Consider the following 21,638-nt stretch of genomic DNA (forward strand, 5'->3'; position numbering starts at 1 on the left):
TTGGTAGTTTTTGTCGTTTTCAAGTATTTTGACAGCTGATTTCAATCGCCATTGACTTGTTCAACAAGTCTAGGACATTGATTTTCTAGGTGAGTTTTAATTCTACGACTCTATGCAATCTAATGAGTATGTGAACTTGTTATACAGGAAGCGAAGTTATTACTAAATTATCTATTTAGTATTTTAGTACAAAAATTGAATATCGAGTGGCAGCCTTGTAAACACATGTGCGAACGTCATAGATGCATAGTCACGTGGTTGTCACTTAATTTCATATTTCATAATATTGTTTGGATTTGGAAGGTTTAACTTTAAAAATATGTACAATATAAAAGGTCCTAGTAAAATTGTTGCCAAAACTGCAAGAAGGGGTATGGCATTCTTCATAGAATGAAATAATACTGAATGTTTTCAAAATTTCAGGTATTTCTCAAAATATCGACAATTTCAGAGATCACAAGAATAAAATAGTGGAGAATGAGGAAATTGAAATCACAAAGTTAGTAACATACATTTCGGTATTTTTCTAAGAACAATATACTATTGATAACTATATGGTTAGATTGCATTATTTTGAAAATAGAGTATTCTCATTTAAAGTTAACATTTCAAAGTACTAACTAGAGGTGTACTAACATTGTGAAATGTACCCATTGAGAAATGGTTATGACTGAATGAATTAATCTATTATTTTGTGTAATTTCAGCGTACCAAAACCAACTTTCAACAAGAAAACATCACCTGTAGTACAAAGAAGTAAACATTTATCCCCTCAGCATGAAGAAATAATACATTTCATCAATGAATGTAAGAATTTCAATTTTCTGCTAGTCTCATAAAATGTAGATTAATATTTTTTAGCTTGGAATTCTGTGTGTGCAGAATTAGACCAAGAAAACGGAGATTCCGATGAAACAAACAGTCCTAGTTCGCAAGGTGAGAGGACCATATTAACATAGAACTTGCCACCAATCTCAGTTATCACATATCATCATTAGGTTTTTAAAGTGATTCTATTGGATTTTTTCAACTTGAGTAATTTTTTTCAGGTGAATCCTCCATATGTTATTATGAAGACGAACCCTGTCTTTCCCTACAAGATTTCAAGCCCTTCGACTTGGAATCATGGTGGGGAAAACGCCTGTATGCTTATGTCACGAATTCAGTGAATGCCAAGGGTTAAAGAAATTTTATTCCTTTTGACGGGTATTTCCAGATCTCTGGATTTTTTTGAAAATTGTATGTTACCAACAAAGTGTCAACTTGGTTTTTATTGACATAGATCTGGTACATTCTGTTAGTGCAAATTAATTTTTAATTATTTCAATTTGTTGTGTTTGTTGAACTTTGAATAAATATTGTTTTATGATTGCTTTTCTTTCCTCAGGAAAAAATGAAATATTAATAACGTGAACTACATCTTCAATCATTCTTATATCTTGTTAGGTTAGGATAAATGAATATTCGATTGGTACCTTTTTCTATTTTAAAACGTCATCTTGCGAGTCAAAACCATTACTTCTAGATTTTTCCAAAAACGGTTTCTATACTTCTGAAGCGACATCTTGTGAATATGAAGTGAAAAAATTTTTACAGGTTCCTATAACGTAATTAGTAACGACAGCCTTTTCTTTGTGGTAAAATCATTGATAAAATGATACAGTATAAGCTTTGTACATAGGCATAGTATGAAGATTTTTTACTATGATATAGGTTTGTCTATATACAAAGGTATAAGGTTATTTTGACAAAGTCGAGAAGATGTGAATAATGACGCTCGCCTTGGAAGCTCCACCACATCAACAACCGACAAAAATGTGCTGAAAGTGAAGAAAAGTTCGTTCCAAAATTTCTGAATTCTGACCAAAAAAGCCGTTGCATGAGCAACGTCGATCTAGATTTGCTGGAAAGGATCATAACTGATGACGAATCATGGGTAAATGGATATGTCATCAAAACCAAAGTTCAATCGTCCCAATGGAAGAGCCAAGACCAAAAAAACACACCAAGTTCAATCAAATGTAAAGGTTTTGCTCACTGTTTTCTTCAATTAACATGGCGTAGTGCATCAGGGGTTTTTGCCACGTGGCCGTACGGTCAATAAGAAGTATTATCATGGAGTCATGCGCCGCTTGCTTTTTTAGTAGTTTTTTTGGCTAAAAACAACACCATAATCATGCCTCAGGCACCGTATTCACCAGATTTGGCCCCCTGCGACTTTCTCCTGTTCCCAACATTCAAGAGACCCACGAAAGGATAGCATTTTGCGACGATTGAAGAGATAAAAACCGAATCGTTGAGAAAGCTCAAGGTCATACCAAAAAGTGTATGTCAGAACTACTTAGAGGATACGGGTGTATTATATCTGAGAGGGACTACTTTGAAGGAAAAAAAATGGAAATTGACGAATGAATGTATCTTTTTTTGGGAAAAATTAAGATTCAACTTGTTTTTTGAATATTACTCGTATACTTTATAAATAATTATCGCATGTGCAACATATTTTCCAAAAACAACGATTTTAGAAATAAATCAAGTGAGATACATAATTATTATGAAAATAAGTATTTCGACCTGTAATTCCTTCGCCAGATTCTACAAATGTATATGTTGAAAACATTTTTTCCTCGCCAGAATAAATATACTGTCTCTTGTCGCTCGTTTCGCTAAACAAATTATCATCACCACGAAATGATCTATATCCCTGTATACTAGAGATTACTTTGAAAAAGCCCAATGCATTGCTATTTAAAAGTATTATATGGAACATTTTTTTTTGAAGTACATCCTTCATCGCAAATTTATAATAATAAATCGAATAGTTAAAGGTTCAATGTGTGACCAACACTGTATGCTTAGCACAGTTTCTACCCACAACTGTTCAGAGGGGCTATGATTTTCTTGTATTCTGAAGGACACACCTTTGCCTGAAAGAGTTCACTGTTCTTCGAACAATCAAGTTTCTTTTTTTCTTTTTCGAATCAGGTGTTGATGGTCTCTTATGTCCTCCTTCTTAACCAGCTATTGATTCAAACCGGCAATCTACGCTCTAAAATCTGAACGTCTTTATCGTGACCCAAAATCTCTCTAGCCCCCGCTGTATTACAAAAAGAACACATAATAACACCCTTCAAGTAAAGTCCTTCTGAAACAAACGGACGATTACTGAAATAATCGATATTCTCAACGGCGCAGACTTGGTCGATTTCCACTGACTAGTAACAAAATAGCTTTCAGTGCAACATGACTGTCAACAATACAAACTTGAAGACTTACCCTTCACTCGCTAAACTGAAAATGTGATGGGTTAGTTTCGCAAGACAGTAGAAAAAATTAAACAAAAAATGAATCGCTATACCATTCTCCACCAGCTTGGAGACGGTACTTATGGATCGGTGGTTCTGGGACAGAGGAAAGACACAGGGGAAAAAGTGGCCATCAAGAGGATGAAGAGGAAGTACTACTCGTGGGACGAAGCTATGAGTCTTCGCGAGGTGAAGGTAATTATATGGTTTTCTTTCATTTTTGTTCGGCGTTTATGACGTTCAATGGGTTTTGTTATATTGGATATTCTATATCGTGACGTATCTGCCAAGAGTAATGTGGCGTTTGACCCCGAGTGACCTACTTGAAATTTGATAAAGTACGTTCCGTTATGCTTTCCCTCGCTATTTATCAGAGCTATAATCTCAGGTTAATGCAAATAGTGGCAAATTACCAACAAATGAAAAAAATAACTTTTTTGAATAATTTAATGATGAATGAGAAAGAACAGGATATCACAACTTTAACAATTTCGCGAAAAAAATCCAATTGTTCGTTACTTAATACAGTGCGTTCATAAAATGAATTTTAAATTCATTATTACCAACTAATCATACGACATTATTGAACATTTTAGAATGTCCAATATTTCGCAAACAATCACTGATATTCTGAACAAAAATTATTCTAGCTCTCCAAAATAATAAATTTTTGTCCAATTCAACCGACTTTGTAGGTCTTACCGTTTTCGAGATAGCTTAAAAACAATATGTATAAGTTTATGTAACAATATTGTATTCTAATTATTTCACTTTTATAATTTGAATATGTCAAAAAAAAGTTCTTTGAAGTTTTTCAACACAATTGATTTCATAAGAAATGACAATTTTGTTACAGGTAGTTTCGCAGGTTTGGATTCATCAGGCAGTATTTCCTATTTCATTTATGATTGAAACATTAGTTTTAGTTAATGAAGCATTTGGAGCATATGTATTGAAAAACTTGCACTAATTATCAATAACGTAGCGAAGACATACACAAAAAAGATGATAATTCAATCAACTCAATAAATTCAATCGATTTTTTCTTCTCCAAACTGCTGATTTCCTCTACTGAAGACAAATAAATAAAATCAGACCTGCTCTAGATCTAAACGGTGGTGCTAACCCCGATGACCTTCGTTTTTGGGCTTTTGTTTGATCTATTTGCTTTGCAATGAAAATTCCAAAGAAAATCATATAGTAATTTCTCATTCAGCGGTCAATATCGAAGCTTGCCTTGGCAACTTTTTTTCATTACGGATAAGCAAGATTTGAGTTTCCTATCGATCTCATAGATGACGTCTTTGTAAGGGGCGCAGTCTTTTTCTTTAAGGCTAATTGAGTCAATAAAGCAATCGTGATTCAGCCTAACATCTTTGTTATGAGATCGGTAGCTAGTCAAAACAGCGTTATCTGTTTTCTGGGCTCTGATTTCATCTAATGCGTACTTACTAATAACAACTGCAACAACTAGTTACTTGAGTCAAAGTAGTAGTTTTGAAAACCCTTGAAGGCGTGGTAAATAAAAACTAACTCCCTAGTCTCTTATTTTCAGTCTCTGAAAAAACTTCACCACTCGAATGTAGTGAAGCTGAAAGAAGTCATCCGTGAAAACGACGTTCTCTATTTCGTATTCGAGTATATGCAAGAAAATTTATACCAACTCATCAAAGACCGAAGAGTGCCTTTTCCAGAAGCGACTGTCAGAAACATGTTACAACAGGTGAGTTTGCCAGAATGAACACACATGAAGGTTCTAATACAAAATTTTATTGATTTAGTTTATTTTAAATGTTGATAATTTGACATTTTTTGAAAAAAAAATCCAAGTTTGACGTCACATTTAAAATTTTTTATCTTCTTAAGTCGCAATGCAGTAAACCATTACGCGTCGCATCTACTGTAAGACGACGGGGGACGATGCGCGGGAGTAGGAGGGCGGCCTAAGCAATGAAGTGATATCGCCACTAGGGTTCAAAAATTGTGAATTTTGTCATTTTTGTCACTTTTTGAAGTTGGGACACCTAAAGTTTTGGTTTAGTAAAAAAATATTGTCTTAAAATGGTCTGTCCCGAAACTTAATGTGACAAACCAAATTCTACGCGGGAGAAGCCACGGGCCACAATTGCTATACACTTTAATCCACATACAATATACATACACACACACACACACACACGTACAATTCCTTATAATATTTTTAATCCTTATGATTCATTTGAATAATATGGATAATCTTTGACCAATTTAAGAATTTCTTCAGCACATTCTTTGGGTAATTCACTCAACTGATAATTGTGTGAATTGATTTCATTTGACTTGGGTATATAGGTATTGAACAGGTAATTAGAGATTTTGTGGACTCGTCAACCTGAAATAAACGAAACAGTTCAAGTTCAATTGATTTTCCTTCCATTATATGGTATCATTTATCATTCTACGCGACATTATTCTCATCTATAATGTATTTTCCAATCAATAATTCCCAATTATAGAACCTTGTCATCATTTCGTTTATATTTTCTTTATACAGACATTGATGACAGAAGATATGTATCTGTGGTTCAAACTCAGTGTTGTCAACCTCATCTAAGAGATAAAAATACTGTAAATGATTATGAAACAGTTATATTTACAGCTTTTTTCATTTTGTATCATTCAATGGGAGCAAAATTATAAACAAAAAATTATGTTTCCATCAAAATAAACTTGAAAATAAAATATTGAATCAACAGTTATTATGATTTATTCAAAGTCTAACTAAAAAAATATATAACCTCGCCATGCCCAAAAAATGTGTAAACATGTTGTTTGTGTATTTGTTTTTGTTGAGAAATAATTCATTTGAAATGTAATACAAGTTACAATAGGTGTGTTCGTTTAACCCAAATGTGAACGCTTGATTAGCTCGCTTCGCTCGTAATGCTTCGTTCGGTAATGCAGATGTGTGCAGATGTCTTAGTTATCTCTGCTCTGTGAACGGTACTCAGAAGAGCGAGGAAAAAATGTGATCGGTTAGCTCTGAGATCAAATTCAGAATCAGGAAGATTTTTTTGGCTGTCATTTCCCATATGTAAAAAATATGATTGAATTTTAGAAAGTTTTTGGAAAATCTACTTTGGTGACATTTCAGAAGCTTTACCGTTGTGCCTGACAATTTGGGATCTCCCCAACTTCACAGTAACAGGCCCTCCCCGTAGTGCCTGACATTTCCTAATTCTTCCAGATACTCCAAGGCCTCGCGTTCATCCACCGCCACGGTTTTTTCCATCGCGACCTCAAACCGGAGAACATTCTCTGTTCTGGCCCGGACATGGTGAAAATCGCCGACTTCGGATTGGTCAGGGAGCTGCGGTCTAGGCCGCCTTATACGGACTACGTTTCGACACGTTGGTACAGGGCCCCGGAGGTGCTGCTCCATTCGACGACGTACAGCAGCCCTATTGACCTTTGGGCTGTAGGCTGCATCGCTGCGGAGATTTATACTTACAGACCTTTGTTTCCTGGAACGACGGAAACTGACCAGCTGTATAAGATTTGCGCGATCAGAGGTACCCCTGATAAGGTAAGTGCTTGATTTTTTTTCTATGACTAATGAAAGAAGCGTCGATTATGAGACTGTTTTTCGTTGGGTAAGAAGTCAAAATGATCTATAATTCACAGTTTACTATGTTTATAACTCACTACCTCGAAGGTCAATAACAGATGATCGAATTCATAACATTACAGTTGGTTTTGAATAATTTCCATTGGCAAGTGTATTTTGAGCATTTTTTCTTCAAAATATGTCCCCGAACGTCAATCTTAATCATTGGACTAACATTTCGATTTGAAATATATAGTTTCCAACGAAAAACAAGAATGAAGCATGAACTCCTGAAGTAAAATAGTATAACCGTATTATTCAACTAGCAAGAAATGTGGCCATTACTCATAAGCATGAAGCTAGCTTGTCGACACGAGCCGAATGTGAGCGTCTCTTAATTACGTCATTCGAGTGGCAATTACTCGCGTCATTCTCGACAGGTTACAGACCGGTTTCACTTCGCACTGGTGCCAAATTTATAAATGGGTGAATAAAAAAATAATGTTGCCTAACTATTTTAAAAACAGGAGGTTCTTGGTATATTATATTGTATGAAACTAATGAAAAGAAATACTGCAATTTCGACAGAAGTTGAGTTGAGTAAAATTCGAAACACCGAATAAAAAACAAAGGATGTCTTTAAATTCTGGATTCACGTGGGAAGAATATCTCACAAAATCTATCTTGTTTCCAGATCAAATGGCCAGAGAGTTACCAGCTGGCAGGAGCGCTAGGTTTCAAATATCCATACTTCACCAAAACTCCCCTGGGCGACGTTGTACCTCAAGCGAGTCAGGATGGTATCAAATTCATTGACGAATTACTTGAATGGAATCCTGCCTTTAGACCTACAGCTCAGTCAGCCCTCAAAAACCAATATTTTCTGGTAAGAATTATATCATCTATTTTTCACATTTATATTGTTTGTAACAAGGGAAATGAACTGACAGTGTTAACAACTTCTGACAATCAACTAGTTTGAAATTTTCTCTACGTTGTCAATTTGATACAGAAGTCGAATTTGAACCTGGAACAATTTATTTTCAAACTAATCAGTAAAACATTTAGTGAACTTCAATTCCCACATACGAGGTGTGTTCGAAAAGTATCCGACCTGCGTTCATATCTTCCACGAACTTTCTGGATAGCCGAAGTTACCGACTGAAAGCCCAGGGACACGCGCAGCGTGTATTTATTCACAACGTGTTCATTCCGTTATTCGCATGTATTTACTGTTGAAAACAGAAAGGATCAACGAATTTGATTCAATTTTTGCTTCAATCTCAGAAAGAGCCGTATGGAGATGGGTGAAATGATGCAAAATACTTTTAGGGGCGGAAATATGGGCAGAAAACAGATAATTGGAATGGTACAGGCAGTTTAAAAATGAGCGTATATCTGTTGACAGTGATCCTCGTTCTGGCCGACTTTCGCTGACAACAACACCGGAAAATATCAAGTGTGTGCGACTTGTGATTGAACTAAAATGATTACGAAAAACTACCGTTTGGGAAATTCTGAATAAGATTTAGGAACATGAATCGCGTGTGTGGGAAATTCATTCCGAAATTACCCACGACCGAGCAGAAACATCTTGGAAATGGTCAGTAATATTGATAATGAAAAAAAAAGACAACGCTGGAGCCATGATTATTTTTTTCGATTGTGAAGATGTACACTAAGAATTTGCTTCAAGAGGTCAGACGATCTACAAAGAATATTACGTTACAGTTCTGAAAAGACCCCGTTTCTGGTCACCACGAACGTTGTGCAGCCATTTCTGGCGAAACATACGATTGTACAGTTTCGCCAGCCTCCGTACAGTGATGTACGGAGGCTGGCGACGAGCGAGATGTAATGCGACGCGCGAGATAAAGGCCATTTCAGAATCTTCAAGGAATGGAAGCACCGCTGGGAGCGTGTGGTTCACTCAAAAGGGGACTACTTCGAAGGATGTCACGGCCTGGATGACGAAGAATAGCACCGATGCGTGCGTAGATATGAACCAGGTCGTATAATTTTCGGACACACTTCGTATATATCGCAACTTGCTGTTCCTCAAGATGTCATTCTCGGGTCACTACTCCAGTTGGTACATGTTTCAGACCGGACAGTACAGCGCCCTACAAACTAACCGCCAAATCCAAATGAACAGTGCCTTACAGTCCCATTCGAACGGGATTTTCAAAAAACTATCGGCTCAACCCCTCCGCCAAGAAGACCCGCCAATGGCAATTTTCCCTCCGCCGCAGGTCCAAGTGCAAGCCAACGGACGTCCGTTGCTGAAACAAATGAACCAGAGTACAAACCTGTCGCAAATGCAGCCTGCCGTCCAAATCAATATCCAGTCTCTCATCAAACCGATGGAGACGCCCGAGAAGTCTAGGATGGCGCCCATCGTTTATAGTTTCGGACAGTCGGACTACGGCAGCAAGTACATGCCGGTTTTCAGCAAAGGAGACGCCAGAGGAGCGCCGAACAAGAAAATCACCTGGGGCATGGAGACAAACTTCGAATACGAAGACGACTTTGCTGATATCCTAGGGTATGTTTATTATTATCGGTATTATCGATATCATATGAAAGCTGTAAAAGGACAACATCAGATTCACTGCAAAGTGTAGGACACTCTCATGCTGGAACTTGTATATCACAATCTTTTTCCTCTACTCTCCGCTTCCTAAGTCTCAAAATCCATTTTCAGCGAATGTTTTTTAATTTTATGAATTCTTGAATGCTTCTTCCAAACGTGCTTGTTAATGAAAACTTATTCAAGTGCCCGTTCAATAAATAGTGTACAGCGCGTAGCCCTGTGATTATACTCAACCGATCCCTGCTTTGTTAAAGCAGTTCTTCTTGGACTATTACTTTGTAAAGGTTTTTCTGTGTGTATTCTGTATGTTTTTTGTTGACCCATTTCCTGGTCTGGACATTTCATAATTTATTTGAATTTTCAGTCTTTCACTTGCTTTGACTTCTTTGAACGATCTTTACTCCAAACCTCCTCTGGTTTTATCATAATATTCGTCTAAGAACTACTTTTGAAACGGGCTTATACAATTCTCCGAGTTAATTCAACATATTTCACAATTCAATCGAAATCAACATTTACATTTTTCAAATCATACAAATCACCAGATTCTAACAATTTGTATTTTTTTATTCTTCACTTTTGCCCAAGAAGTAAAATTAAGCTGCCCTCCACAGAAAAGAGCAAAGAAACTAAAATAAACATCAGCCAGCTCAATCTTCAAGACATTCTGGAACCTTTGGCTAAAGCCAGCGCTGGTACTGCCAGGAATCAGTACTTGAGTGTCTCCAGATATATTGCAGGGCAACCTTCTGGTACCAGGAGAGATTCCAACGTCAGCTTATTTTCCAACTTCTCCAATACAGGAAGAAATAGCGGAATGCAAAATAATAAATCTGGTAAGTTGACAACTGCATAAATCTCTGGAAAAAATCAATTTAGCGAGCACAAACCTCACTGGGAGATTTTGCGCCAAGTATAATAACAGCAACAATGCTACTATTTTTTCTGAGTGAAAAATTTGAAGTGATTTGTAGTCTGTATTAGGTTTCAGTTTACGACCATAGCATTATTGAAATAAATGATTGAGTACCCAGAATATTCCTTAACCTTCCTTATCAATTCAATCAAAGTTTTTTTCAAAGCGTTCAAACAAGTATAAACATGTAAGCCAGTTCACCCTAACAAACTGTGCGATTTTTTTAGCATCTTTGCCATCGCTCATGGTGTATTAATTTTCAAGTACAAAACCATCGAGAATGACTGATGACTACTGATATAAGTTTTTGTTCTGTTGGTTTAGTAGTGGTTCTGTGCTGATTTTTGATTTCATCGTGACTTTATAACATTGTTAAATTTGGATTTCTCTTTGTTCAACAAGTAAAATAAGAAAAGAAAGGGCACAGTACCACATAAAGTTTGTTACGAAATATGGTAAAACTCATGTCACTTTGTCAAGGGGTTTGCATCATCCTTACAGGTTATAAATTTAAATCTCTGAAAAAATAACTAGGTATATTAATTTTCAGGAAAACTGGATATGCCACCGTTGTGGACTGATTTTGGAGACTTGAGCGCCGGCAAAAGACGACTCGGAAATCTGAATATGTCGAACAATAACGGATTCGATTTAACAGCCAAGTAATAACAAATAATTCCTCGAACATTTTATTAATCCTTCTTTTTTTTAGATATTTTAAATAGAAATATTTTATGGAATTCAAAACTGTGATACACATTTATTTTTTTAATGTTGATAAGTGTCTGGTCGTCACATCTTTCAAATGTAATATGATTACACTAACTTCATAGCCAGTTGATTTTTTTATTTAGTATCCGATTCCCGATTGTTACTTCAATCATGTGTTTCCTTTATTATCACAAAGTGGTCGAGAAGATGTTGGCGCCCAACGTGGGGCATCAATGCGGTCCTTCGAACCAGATCAAAAAATAATTTCCCAGAATAAAAGTTTTATTGTTTATTCTAGGAGAATATATGATGAGAGTTTCAACATATTTTTGTTTTTATCAAATTGTAGAATGTAGTTTTTTATCTGAAATATACTTACCACGTTTTCTGTCAACATAAATGTAAGCCAGTCAACCAGCTGTCGTCTCCCTAGAAATGAAAACCGCCAAAAGTTGAAATTTGTGCGATAACTGAAAATTAACGAGGACTTCTCCTCAATCGAGCGATTCTTAGTACATCATATTAATGGTTCTTTTTGAGGATATATATGTCAACCTCATATATCTTTTGACTAAGGTGATGTACACTTTGCTTTGACACTTTCAGAAGTAAATATATAAGAACTGAAAAATCAATCAAAAGGGGAGAGAAGGTGAATCCTATGCCTTTTTCTCTGTCTCTGGTGTAGTTCCCCAATAAAATTTCGTAAGTGATAGTTGCTTCAACTCGCTGTGGATATGCCCTTGCTAATAGAGATAAAGTCCCAACATCTTATTTGCGAGATTATTTTATTCAAATGGTTATATGGATCATCTAAAAGGTAATTAAAATTGATAGGTGACTTTGACTTATTTTATTTGCAAGCCCTGGTGTTCATAATTGACTGCAGATAATCAATCTTCTGTTGCATTTGAAAATTTTCATACAGCAATGCGTTATTCTTGCGAATCTAGAAATATTTAAAAAAATGTTTTTGAATCATTGTGAAATATATGAATATTCGTAATAGTTCATGATGCCTGGAAGATGTTACAGAATGAATATTCATAAACATGTATTTGAAAGGACCAGCTTCGTAGGTTCTGTTCGAACTAAGATTTGAATGCTTTATGCGTTCTGATAAAACAAAATCTTTAGATTAACTTGTGACACGACTGTTTATTAACGTGACGGACAGTATCCAAACTTTGAATCAGCTTGGGCATGCCTAAGAGCAAAAATAAATAATGCTGTAAAGCATTGGTCAACCTTTTTTATGTTGTAATATGACAAGTGACGAGTAAGACTTACTAGAAACTCAAAGTAACTGTCACTGTCACTATATTAGTTCAACCTTTACGTCAAATTCTAGTTTGAACCAAACCCATCAAACTGACTCTTAGTAATGATAATATTTGGAGTTTCTACTACCTTTCTGAGGTACTCACTTCTTGAATAAGCAGCGCCTTGTCGGATTCTGGAGTAGTTTTCAATATTTCGCACAAAGTATCATCTCGCTCCGTGAATTGTTGGTTTAACAAACTCACAAATCGGCTGTGAACCATTTTCAAGGTGTCTCTTTCGTTTTTTAGTTTGGATATCTATCGAAAAATGAAGCCAATTGAGAATCTAACAAGGATCTTGAGCTATTCAATACATTTTTGAAGAATACACAATTTTCATGTTGAAAATATACAAAGGTTTCTTGATTCCATTCGAATCATTATCACTATGTGTAACATAATGAATAAATGTAACTTTCAACCTCAAACCAAGCGTCATGAATAAATAAAAACAGTACAGCCAGTTGAACAGAATTATAATTTTAATTCATTGAATTGCATTTATTATCATTACTATGAATTTACCAAAGATTTTGTAATTGAAGATATTAAAAAGAAAGTAATCCACTCCTTTATCAAAGCATGTACAATCACATGATACGATTCAATGAAATATAAACATCGAAATAACGAGAAATACTCAAATTCAATTTATATAATTGCTCAAAACAACCAATTTCTTGTGAAGAATTTGTTATATTCTCCAAAACATGTTAATCTAACGAAGTATCACAAGCCATAGAACAACACTCCCATTTCTTAATGTTCCTCTAACTGACAATTGACATGTCATACACGAAATAACAAAGAGAAGAGGAGAACAATATTTTCATTTGGAATTGTCTTTGAAGTGGGATTGTTTAAAAAATCTTAAGGAATTATGCCTATTGGGACCAAAAACTCATTCACCATGTTAATATGGACCCTTATTTCCACAACTGGTGAAGCTATATAACAGGAAATATAACCTCTACCTTATTACTTTTTTTAACTTTGCTGTCCTTCATTTTTTGTAAAACTCTTGAAAACTCCTCTTGACTATTCTGTAACTGTAATTTTAAACTCTCGATCTCTTCCTGTAGTTGACAATTCTCCTCGTGATATTTACGGTTTTCAGATAATCGCATCTCCAGTAGTTTCAGTAAATCATTTTGATTCGCTAAAAGCTCTTCGTATCTGGAATAATAAATGTCTGATGACAACGATTTGATTTTTGGCAACCAATGTGAACATACTTGTATTGTAAATTTACCAAGCTCATCGTTGAACAAGAGGTACTTGAATTTGTCCTCGACATGTTTTTTCTTTGGCAATCTTGCAATTGCATCATATCTAAATCAATGTAAATAGTAAGTATCATTCAAACTACGGAAACTAAATCGATTTCCAAAATTTACCCAATAACTGCTTGTTTTCTTTTTGAACTTCCTCCAGTTGTGTAATGATATTCTTGTCCTTCAGATGATCTAGACGAATAGCCATCAAAATTTGCCTATCAGTTTGTTGAGATTTTATGAGGTTTCTCTCCAGTTCATTTATCGTGGAAAGAATGTTTTTGATGCGTTTTTTGCATTCACTTCTCTTGGGTTTTTCCTGGGAAATTCAAATTGAGTACCTATTAGTTTTTTTGAGTTATCACTACTTCATTTACTTTACGGGAGTGAAACATCACAAATATTCAAAAGGATCCATATATTATAATGAATTGACAGAACAAGGTTAGTACTGACATTTGCTGAATTAGATTATAACAGTATTTTAGCTAACAGGAATCAGGACCTCGTCTGAGGTCGAGAGTTATTAACAAAACAAAAACGAATCGGTTAACACACCGGGGTTTCTATGCACCTTTGACAAAACCTTTATTTTTTCAATAAAGAAGAAGATATCTGCCTGACATGGAACATGATAATAAATGAAATTTGACAAAAAGACAACAAACAATTCAACATAACTTAAATTCTCTGAAATTAACTGTTTTATTACAAGGAAATTAAGGATTTCATCTTACCTGAACGTCCTAGGATTTGATTTATAAGTATTCAAAGGTAGTCAGATTCCAACCGTAATGTAATTTTTTTGAAATTTAAGGTGTTCTGTGACAGAAGAGCCCCAAACCTTTGAAAAACATTGTGTGGCTTTATGCAAATGCCTTTAAATTTTATCTTATCTTTTAGTTTACAAGTAATTTACAAATTTCATTTAAAAAAATGACTCAGTCAACTGTATCCCGAAAAAACGCACAGAAAAATAAAATAAAAGAAAGGAAATCTGATGATGAAAAAACAGAAACATCACCCGCAAAAAATAATACCGATATGTAAGTACACAAGTCAGCATGTTCATGTACCTGACTTTATGATCTTAATTCACCAGCAATTTCAAAAATTGTTTTGAAGGCAAATTCTCTTATATGTTTCCAGTAATAATATTCATCCGGAATACCCATATGGCTACAGGCAACCATATTTTTTAATCTTGATTATAGCAAGTCATTTGACACTGTGTACCACTCCCCGATGTTTGCCAAACTTCTTCATTTATCTATCATAAATTAAAAAAAAACAGTTGAAATTTCTAAGAATCACTGTTCCACTGGTCCTAGAACGGATCCTTGAAGTAAACCGCTACTGAATTCTGATCTATCTATTTTGTTGTGCGTTTATATGTATTTACATTATTTCTAAATAATGATTTTTTTGATTGGTTTACATTTACAGAATACAAATGTTTTCCGCATAATGTACCCAATAAAATATCTATCTTTTCATCATCTACTTTTCAGCAAATATGGACCCTTACCCAAATTTTCTGGTCAACGAGTTTGGAGCAGGGGAATAGTTGTAATAGGCATAATTATTTACCTATGGTATTTCTCAAAAAGTCCAAAGGAGTCAGTTTTAGCAAAGCAGAGCGAAAGTTACAACAGAAGGGGTCAGAATGTGGATTGCGGCAGTGAATATTTAGAAGATATCAAACAATATCAGGGTTGTATTCCTAATAAATGTGGCAGATACGTGAGTGATAAGATTGTGACATCCCATGAAGCCGATCTGCTCCTGAGACTGGCTAACAAAGGTAAGTTGTCAATTCATCTACGTTTTGAATCTGCTTCAGGTAGGCCTTTTTCACAGATTTTTTCTGAAATTATTGCTTTTCATACAAGGTTTCTCATTCTGGAAAATATATTTGTGAGATATTTGGCAATGACCAAATTGAACCAAATATCGGTCACATACGATGTCTCTTCGAAAAATAACCTTCACTTACTGTTATCTCGAATTATGATACAAAACAAAAACATGTTGCTCCTTGCCGACTATAATATTAACTTTTCTTGAAACTCGGAAACACTTTTCCAACTGACATGCTCATCCCAGTCAAATATCACTGTCTTTTGAGAGAAATTTGGTTTTTCAGGAATGGCATTGGGGGGTTCTTCGGGAGGCGCCACTATACTAGATCTACATTCCGGTGCTCTGTCATTGGAAGATAAATTCGTCAATTTCTACGAACAAAATAAAGACAGCAAAATTTTGACAGCATCTGATATGGCTGTTTATCAGTTTGTGAGGGCGAAAATACAGAGCGCCATCGCAGATTCCTTTGCCATTGACTCTAACAGCATCCACTTGACTTATCCGACGTTTTTTTCCAGATTGAGCAACGCTGATCCAAAAAGTAGGAACGACGAGTATTGGCATGAACATATTGATAAGGTTAGTGATGTTATTACTGGCACAACTCTCGAATAGCAATAGGAAAATAGACTCAATTCTGGGCCCACCTTGTTTTTTAATTTATGTTAACGATTTACGGGAATCCATGAAAGAACAAGTAATTAAATTGGTAGCTTACGAGGATGATGCTAATCTTCTGTTTTACACAGATAATATTACAAATGCCATAAAACGAGCCGAGGTAGCATACACTAATGTGATTGAATGGGTTGACAGAAACTGGTTATGCCTGAATGTTGACAAAACAAATATAATAATATTTGAAACTAGTCATTCCAACAGTCAACTTCTAAATCATATCAATTCGAATAATACCGTAATTAATTGTACACGACACACTAAACTGCTCGGTTTTTTTATTAATTATTAGTAATTAACACGCTTTTATTAGCCTCACCTGTATGTATGTATGTTTGTAACTCTCCTTGCTTGATCTATTCATAGGCAGATCGCGCTGTACGTAATCTCCTTGATATATTTACTTTATTGCTTGATATATTCGTGGGCAGATGGCGGTATACATAACCTCCTCGATTTTTTTTGTTTTTATAATAATATAAACTTTGAAAACATCAGCGAACAGGAAATCTTAATTGCGGCACGTAAACTAAAAAATAAGTTCACTTCTGGTCCTGATAAGATACCGTCCTTTTTGTAAAAGATTGCATCGGTGTAATGGTCTATCCCTTACTGACACTTTTCAATCTTGCACTTAAAAATAATAATTTTCCTGAATTATGGAAGATATCACGAGTTTGTCCCATTTTTAAATCTGGAGAACCATCTGATATTCGGAATTATCGTCCTATCTCAATCCTATCGAACTTTGCAAAACTTCTCGAAATTGTCATCTACAATCGCGTACATTCCTCAGTTCGTAATATCAAATCTCCGCAATAACATGGATTTATGTCAAACAGATCCACCATAACAAATTTAATTGTATTGACCCAAAATATTAGTGATGTCTTAGATAATCGTGGTCAATCCTACTCACTTCAACGCGAACAGTTTGTATCTTATAAAGGCTATGATTCTTTTTATTACAATCCGTCATCTGGAGTACCTCAGGGGTCAATTCTCGGACAACTTCTGTTCTTATTATTTATTAATGACCTCAGTAATTATGTCCATTGTAATAAGTTATTTTTTGCAGATGATTCGAAAATATATTCACCTGTCGAAACTGTTGCAGGCTGTAATAAATTGCAACGACAGAAAATATACAGACTTGGTGTGAAGTAAACAAACTATATCTCAATGCATCCAAATGTAGAAAAATGTCAGTCATCGAGTACAATTATCGAGTAGATACCATTTCACTGTCACGAAGTAATTCAATTAAAGATCTTGGTGTATATTTCCATCAAAATTTGTCTTTTTCCAACCATATTAGATCGAAAGTAAGTGAAGCTTTGAGAGTTTATGGCTTCATAGTTCGCAATTATAGATATTTTTCAACATATCTGCTCTATTGACTACGTAAGGTCAAAATTAGAATATGGCTCTGTTCTATGGTCTCCATTCTACAATTATGTTTTTCCGTTAATCAGCTGTCGCCCCCATACGAACGACAACTCTCAGAAGTTGAGAAACTTGTGCGAGCTAAGGAATAATGAGGTCTTACCTTTTAACGTATGATTCCTAACACGGTTGCAGAATCATCCCAGCTTCAACCAGATAAATTCTCTCGAGAAAATATCTGGTCGAGGCAGGAATCGAACCCACCGTCTTCCGATCGTGAGTCGGGCGCACTACCACCGCGGCCAATTCCACAACAATTGCTATAATACATTAATTGAAAAAGTTCAACGTCGTTTCCTGAAGTTTATTTACTTCAAATCTTATGGTATCTATCCTGATAGAGGTATTCCATATGAATCTTTTACCATAACATTCAATATTGAAAGTCTTGAATTACGCAGAAAACTTTTATAACTTTCTGTGTGCCTCATTTCAGAACTAGAAGTACAAAAACTTTTTACAGCCGACTGGCCAGAACTAATTTGTATCTCAAGTCACCTATCTTTAGCATTTGCAATAATTTCAGTTTAATTTCACATTTGTGTGATATCAATTATGATTCCTTAGAATATATTGTTGACACTGCATCTCAGTATTTCACGGAGAATTTTTAATTTTCTGGTGTAGTTTTTTTGTCTATTTTATTTTATTATATTATAATATTAATTCATTTTCTCAAACTGTAACTTTGTAATTTCAAGGATCGATATAATTTTTTTAATATACTTAGTTAACCCTGTGAATAGTTTTTAAATGTTGGGTAATAAATGCAATTTATCATTATTATTATTGATGTATTGACATTATTGTTTGGTCTATTCGCGGGCAGATGGCGCTGTACGTAACCTTGATATGATTCAAACTCACTTTACATGTATTTCTTCATTTGAAAAAAGTATTTTTTTTATTAACGCGCGCCTGCTGCCTCATTTGTAACCCTCCTTTGCACGCCTGCTGCCTTGGGCTTGGTAGCTGATTTTCAGGCTCCCTCTCCGGAATCGGAAAATATCAATGGTAATTTTTCTAAACAATATGCAGCTGATTGATCCCAAATAAATATAGTTCAAAAAGGTTTTTCGTGCCGAGGTTCACGTGACATTTATAAGCATTTCTTGGAATTATTGTAGTTTCTATTATTATTATTTCAGCGTACTTACGAATCCTTCCACTACACTTCCCTGCTGTACCTAAACGATTACGGGAGAGACTTCAAAGGGGGCCGATTCGTGTTTACTGACGACATTTCCAAACCGACAAAAAACACCACCGTTGAACCCAGAAAAGGGAGAGTTTTGATGTTCACTTCTGGCTCCGAGAATCCACACTTTGTTGAGAGGGTCAGCGAAGGATTGCGCTATGCAATAACTGTATCATTCACGTGTGATATATCTAAGGCCATTCAGGATCCCAAGCTGACTTGATTATCGTCTAGGTAATCCTCGGTTTAGTGAGAATACGAAACGTGCGGCAATTCATTTTCATTCCATTGTTGTTTTTGAATTTTTTTTAATAAACGGTTTGTTTTACAAATAAATTTTGTTTTTTGGCCTCATATCCCTGAAGCGAACCTCGTGTGGATTGAAATAGATGGTACTTATACATAAAATGTTCTCATAGTATCCACTAGATGTCGCTCTAGAAAATATTTAATTTCTTGATAACACTTGAATACATGCCTCTATCGGTATGTGAAATAACATTATTCAAATATTTGATTCTCATTATCCCTACATGTAATGTAAAAATCAACAATTTTGTTTTTGGCTTAGATAATGAATGATGGTGATAGTGTATGTTGGAAATTAAAACATATTTTGCAATAAAACAGATGAAGCAATGTATAAGCAGGTCACGTTTACTATGCAATGGCACATTCACACATTTCTTACAATATAATGTCGGAAGTGCAAAAACTTCACCAGGATCTTTGTATTACAGGAACGACTAGTGAGGCTGATATTTGACATGAACTACTTAGAGAGTTGTAGGCCAGTATTCATTAGAGAAAGGCTTTTGTCAGCTCCCTGCATATACATATATAAAAGTGAGAACTACGCCAGAAAAAACGAGTCAGTACATGAAAAAACCTCATCATGTCATGAATATCCAACACGTTATGGACATTTATTAAAGGGACCTAGACACAAAACCTGCAAATTTAAAGAATCACCACTATAAACGCAGTCAGCCTTTACAAAAATTTAAACACAAGTTATTCTACAGGAGCTTGGAAAAACTCTTACTAGACAAGTTGCAAAGAATTCCTGAATGTTTGTAACTGTTAAATGTCTCTATATAGTGAGTTTGATACATTTATGTCTGATATACAATTACTTTATATGATATACTGTGGGTGAATAGTTTACTGTGAAAATTATGATTTGCCGTATGTATAATTTTGTACCCAACTGGTCAATAAAGAATATAAATTATTCGCTACTCGGTAGATGTGTCTGCGACGTAAGATATTTTGAAATTATATAATTTTGGAATGGTGGTTTATAATTTTTAATCTCAAATTTTTGAAAATAACTTGCAAAATTCTCCATTTGTTTCTTCAAGTTTTTCCCAACTATCACTTTAGTGAATCTGTTTTTCAAAAACGTCAAAGGTATTTCTGTATATTTCCTTTATTTGATTTTTTTTATATAACTACAATTTACAATATCTCCTGCTTGGTTTTTCACTTGTCGATTCTCAGTTGCATTACCTCTTGACTATTCTCTGAACATCATCGACAATTTACTTTTCTGCAATAGTTACGGATTTCCTCTTACATTATTTGTTTCAGTTGATTTTTTTCATTTTTCACGAAAATGTACAGAACTCTTCAGTTATTTATTCCATTTCTGACACCAATTATTAAATTTCAATCAGTCAGATCTTGTCAACCTTCTTGGAATGTATGAATGCAAATGCTTTAACTCTCTTTCGATCTTTCTCTTTAAACTGTAGGAAATGTACATTTTTTATTGTGCATTAACAATTTCTTTCAAATTAATGAGCTACAGTAGGTTTTTGGCACTTGAGAATAAAGATGAGGTCCAAATTCAATCCTTTTAGCATCTTTTTCATTGAAAGCAAGAATTTTTTCTAATCACCAGACATACAACATTCTTCTCGACACGCGTTTCATTAAGCAAGTTGGCATCTTCAGGCATTATTAAAAAAATAGTTCATGACTTTGCTCTGTAGATGGCGCTATATTCAATTTAATGTGACGTCACAAAACCTACAACGATCAAGAAGCTCTCATTCGTCAAACTATGTAAATTACTTCAGTAGGTATGAGGAAATAGATGAACTTGGATACATAGTGGTCATACAGGTAATTATCTCAAATTTGCTATTTGTACTTTACTAAACACCTGGTAACAATGGAATAGTAAAATGGAATACTCAGTTGCAGATTAAATATATTTATTTAAGTATTTACAACAAACAACGATTCCCTTTTGCCTGTGACGATGATGCGAAGGCTAAGCAACAAACCCTGCATCATCACCAGAGAGCGTATTTGAAAGTCTTTGGTTTCAAATTCAAACATACAAAAATAAATTAACTCTTCGTTACGTAACCTAAAACAACTATAAATTAGCTAACAAAACATAGAAAATAGTGTCTAATATTTACACGCTACAAAACGATAAAATGAGATTCGAAAGTATGGATCGCTTAGGAAACAGGAATGTGATGAATAAAAACGCACTACGAGTGAATGTCCTTTTACACTTCTATGAGGTTATGAAGTATACTGGCTATTTTTTCTACGCTGCCGTCTCCTAATATGCTGCGGTGGTTTCCTTTCAGTGATTCTACGACAACCTTTTGTTTGCACACCTGAAACGAACGAAAATTGTCAACATGGAGTACATTTTACTTAAAACTCACTAATATAGTTTTGTAAACCTTTCGTAATAGACAAAACTGAGTTAACTCAC

The 21,638-nt window shown here is 34.9% G+C and overlaps 5 protein-coding genes across 10 annotated transcripts in view; 3 read left to right on the forward strand and 2 right to left on the reverse strand.

The window, feature by feature from the left end:
- Nucleotides 1–216: 216 nt before the first annotated feature.
- Nucleotides 217–1,369, forward strand: LOC111502503 (MAPK regulated corepressor interacting protein 2). The gene is made up of 5 exons (XM_023156597.2): nucleotides 217–371; nucleotides 424–499; nucleotides 707–807; nucleotides 862–936; nucleotides 1,050–1,369. Exons 1-5 carry the CDS (start codon nucleotides 320–322, stop codon nucleotides 1,181–1,183), a joined length of 438 nt encoding a protein of 145 aa, XP_023012365.1. The 5' UTR covers nucleotides 217–319; the 3' UTR covers nucleotides 1,184–1,369.
- A 1,837-nt stretch (nucleotides 1,370–3,206) lies between these two features.
- LOC111502517 (serine/threonine-protein kinase dyf-5) lies at nucleotides 3,207–11,236 on the forward strand. Of its 2 annotated transcripts, none has more exons than XM_023156614.2 (8): nucleotides 3,207–3,500; nucleotides 4,861–5,028; nucleotides 6,532–6,870; nucleotides 7,586–7,777; nucleotides 8,997–9,436; nucleotides 10,073–10,320; nucleotides 10,951–11,062; nucleotides 11,113–11,236. In XM_023156614.2, the coding sequence occupies exons 1-8, from the start codon at nucleotides 3,345–3,347 to the stop codon at nucleotides 11,123–11,125; spliced, it is 1,668 nt and encodes a 555-aa protein (XP_023012382.2). In that variant the 5' UTR covers nucleotides 3,207–3,344; the 3' UTR covers nucleotides 11,126–11,236. The 2 variants fall into 2 exon arrangements, with proteins under 2 accessions (XP_023012382.2, XP_074032948.1); XM_074176847.1 differs by having other exon boundaries at nucleotides 10,076–10,320.
- Nucleotides 11,237–11,880: 644 nt separating this feature from the next.
- Nucleotides 11,881–14,229, reverse strand: LOC111502519 (uncharacterized). Of its 3 annotated transcripts, none has more exons than XM_023156616.2 (6): nucleotides 14,085–14,229; nucleotides 13,831–14,026; nucleotides 13,669–13,765; nucleotides 13,408–13,609; nucleotides 12,522–12,691; nucleotides 11,881–12,060 (listed from the first exon to the last, which is right to left on the reverse strand). In XM_023156616.2, exons 1-6 carry the CDS (start codon nucleotides 14,100–14,102, stop codon nucleotides 11,985–11,987), a joined length of 759 nt encoding a protein of 252 aa, XP_023012384.2. In that variant the 5' UTR covers nucleotides 14,103–14,229; the 3' UTR covers nucleotides 11,881–11,984. The 3 variants fall into 3 exon arrangements, with proteins under 3 accessions (XP_023012384.2, XP_023012383.2, XP_023012385.1); XM_023156615.2 differs by having other exon boundaries at nucleotides 12,539–12,691; nucleotides 14,085–14,227; XM_023156617.2 differs by having other exon boundaries at nucleotides 12,539–12,691; nucleotides 14,090–14,218.
- Nucleotides 14,230–14,334: 105 nt separating this feature from the next.
- On the forward strand, nucleotides 14,335–19,231 carry LOC111502520 (2-oxoglutarate and iron-dependent oxygenase domain-containing protein 3). 2 transcript variants are annotated; one of them, XM_074176849.1, is made up of 5 exons: nucleotides 14,335–14,471; nucleotides 14,525–14,753; nucleotides 15,219–15,511; nucleotides 15,854–16,152; nucleotides 18,846–19,231. In XM_074176849.1, exons 2-5 carry the CDS (start codon nucleotides 14,644–14,646, stop codon nucleotides 19,116–19,118), a joined length of 975 nt encoding a protein of 324 aa, XP_074032950.1. In that variant the 5' UTR covers nucleotides 14,335–14,471; nucleotides 14,525–14,643; the 3' UTR covers nucleotides 19,119–19,231. The 2 variants fall into 2 exon arrangements, with proteins under 2 accessions (XP_074032950.1, XP_074032949.1); XM_074176848.1 differs by having other exon boundaries at nucleotides 14,345–14,481; nucleotides 14,611–14,753.
- Nucleotides 19,232–21,100: 1,869 nt separating this feature from the next.
- FASN1 (Fatty acid synthase 1) overlaps nucleotides 21,101–21,638 on the reverse strand; it is a 29,529-nt gene continuing 28,991 nt past the window's right edge. For both annotated transcript variants that reach the window (XM_023156620.2, XM_074176846.1), the window contains exon 10: nucleotides 21,101–21,537. In XM_023156620.2, coding sequence (XP_023012388.2) covers nucleotides 21,424–21,537 — 114 coding nt within the window. In that variant the 3' untranslated portion in view covers nucleotides 21,101–21,423. The remainder of the gene's footprint in view (nucleotides 21,538–21,638) is intronic.

This window comes from Leptinotarsa decemlineata, unplaced genomic scaffold, assembly GCF_025532065.1.
Source record: "Leptinotarsa decemlineata unplaced genomic scaffold, Ldec_3_MD MMD2_tig00002082_RagTag_RagTag, whole genome shotgun sequence".
Taxonomy (NCBI): Eukaryota; Metazoa; Arthropoda; class Insecta; order Coleoptera; family Chrysomelidae; genus Leptinotarsa; species Leptinotarsa decemlineata.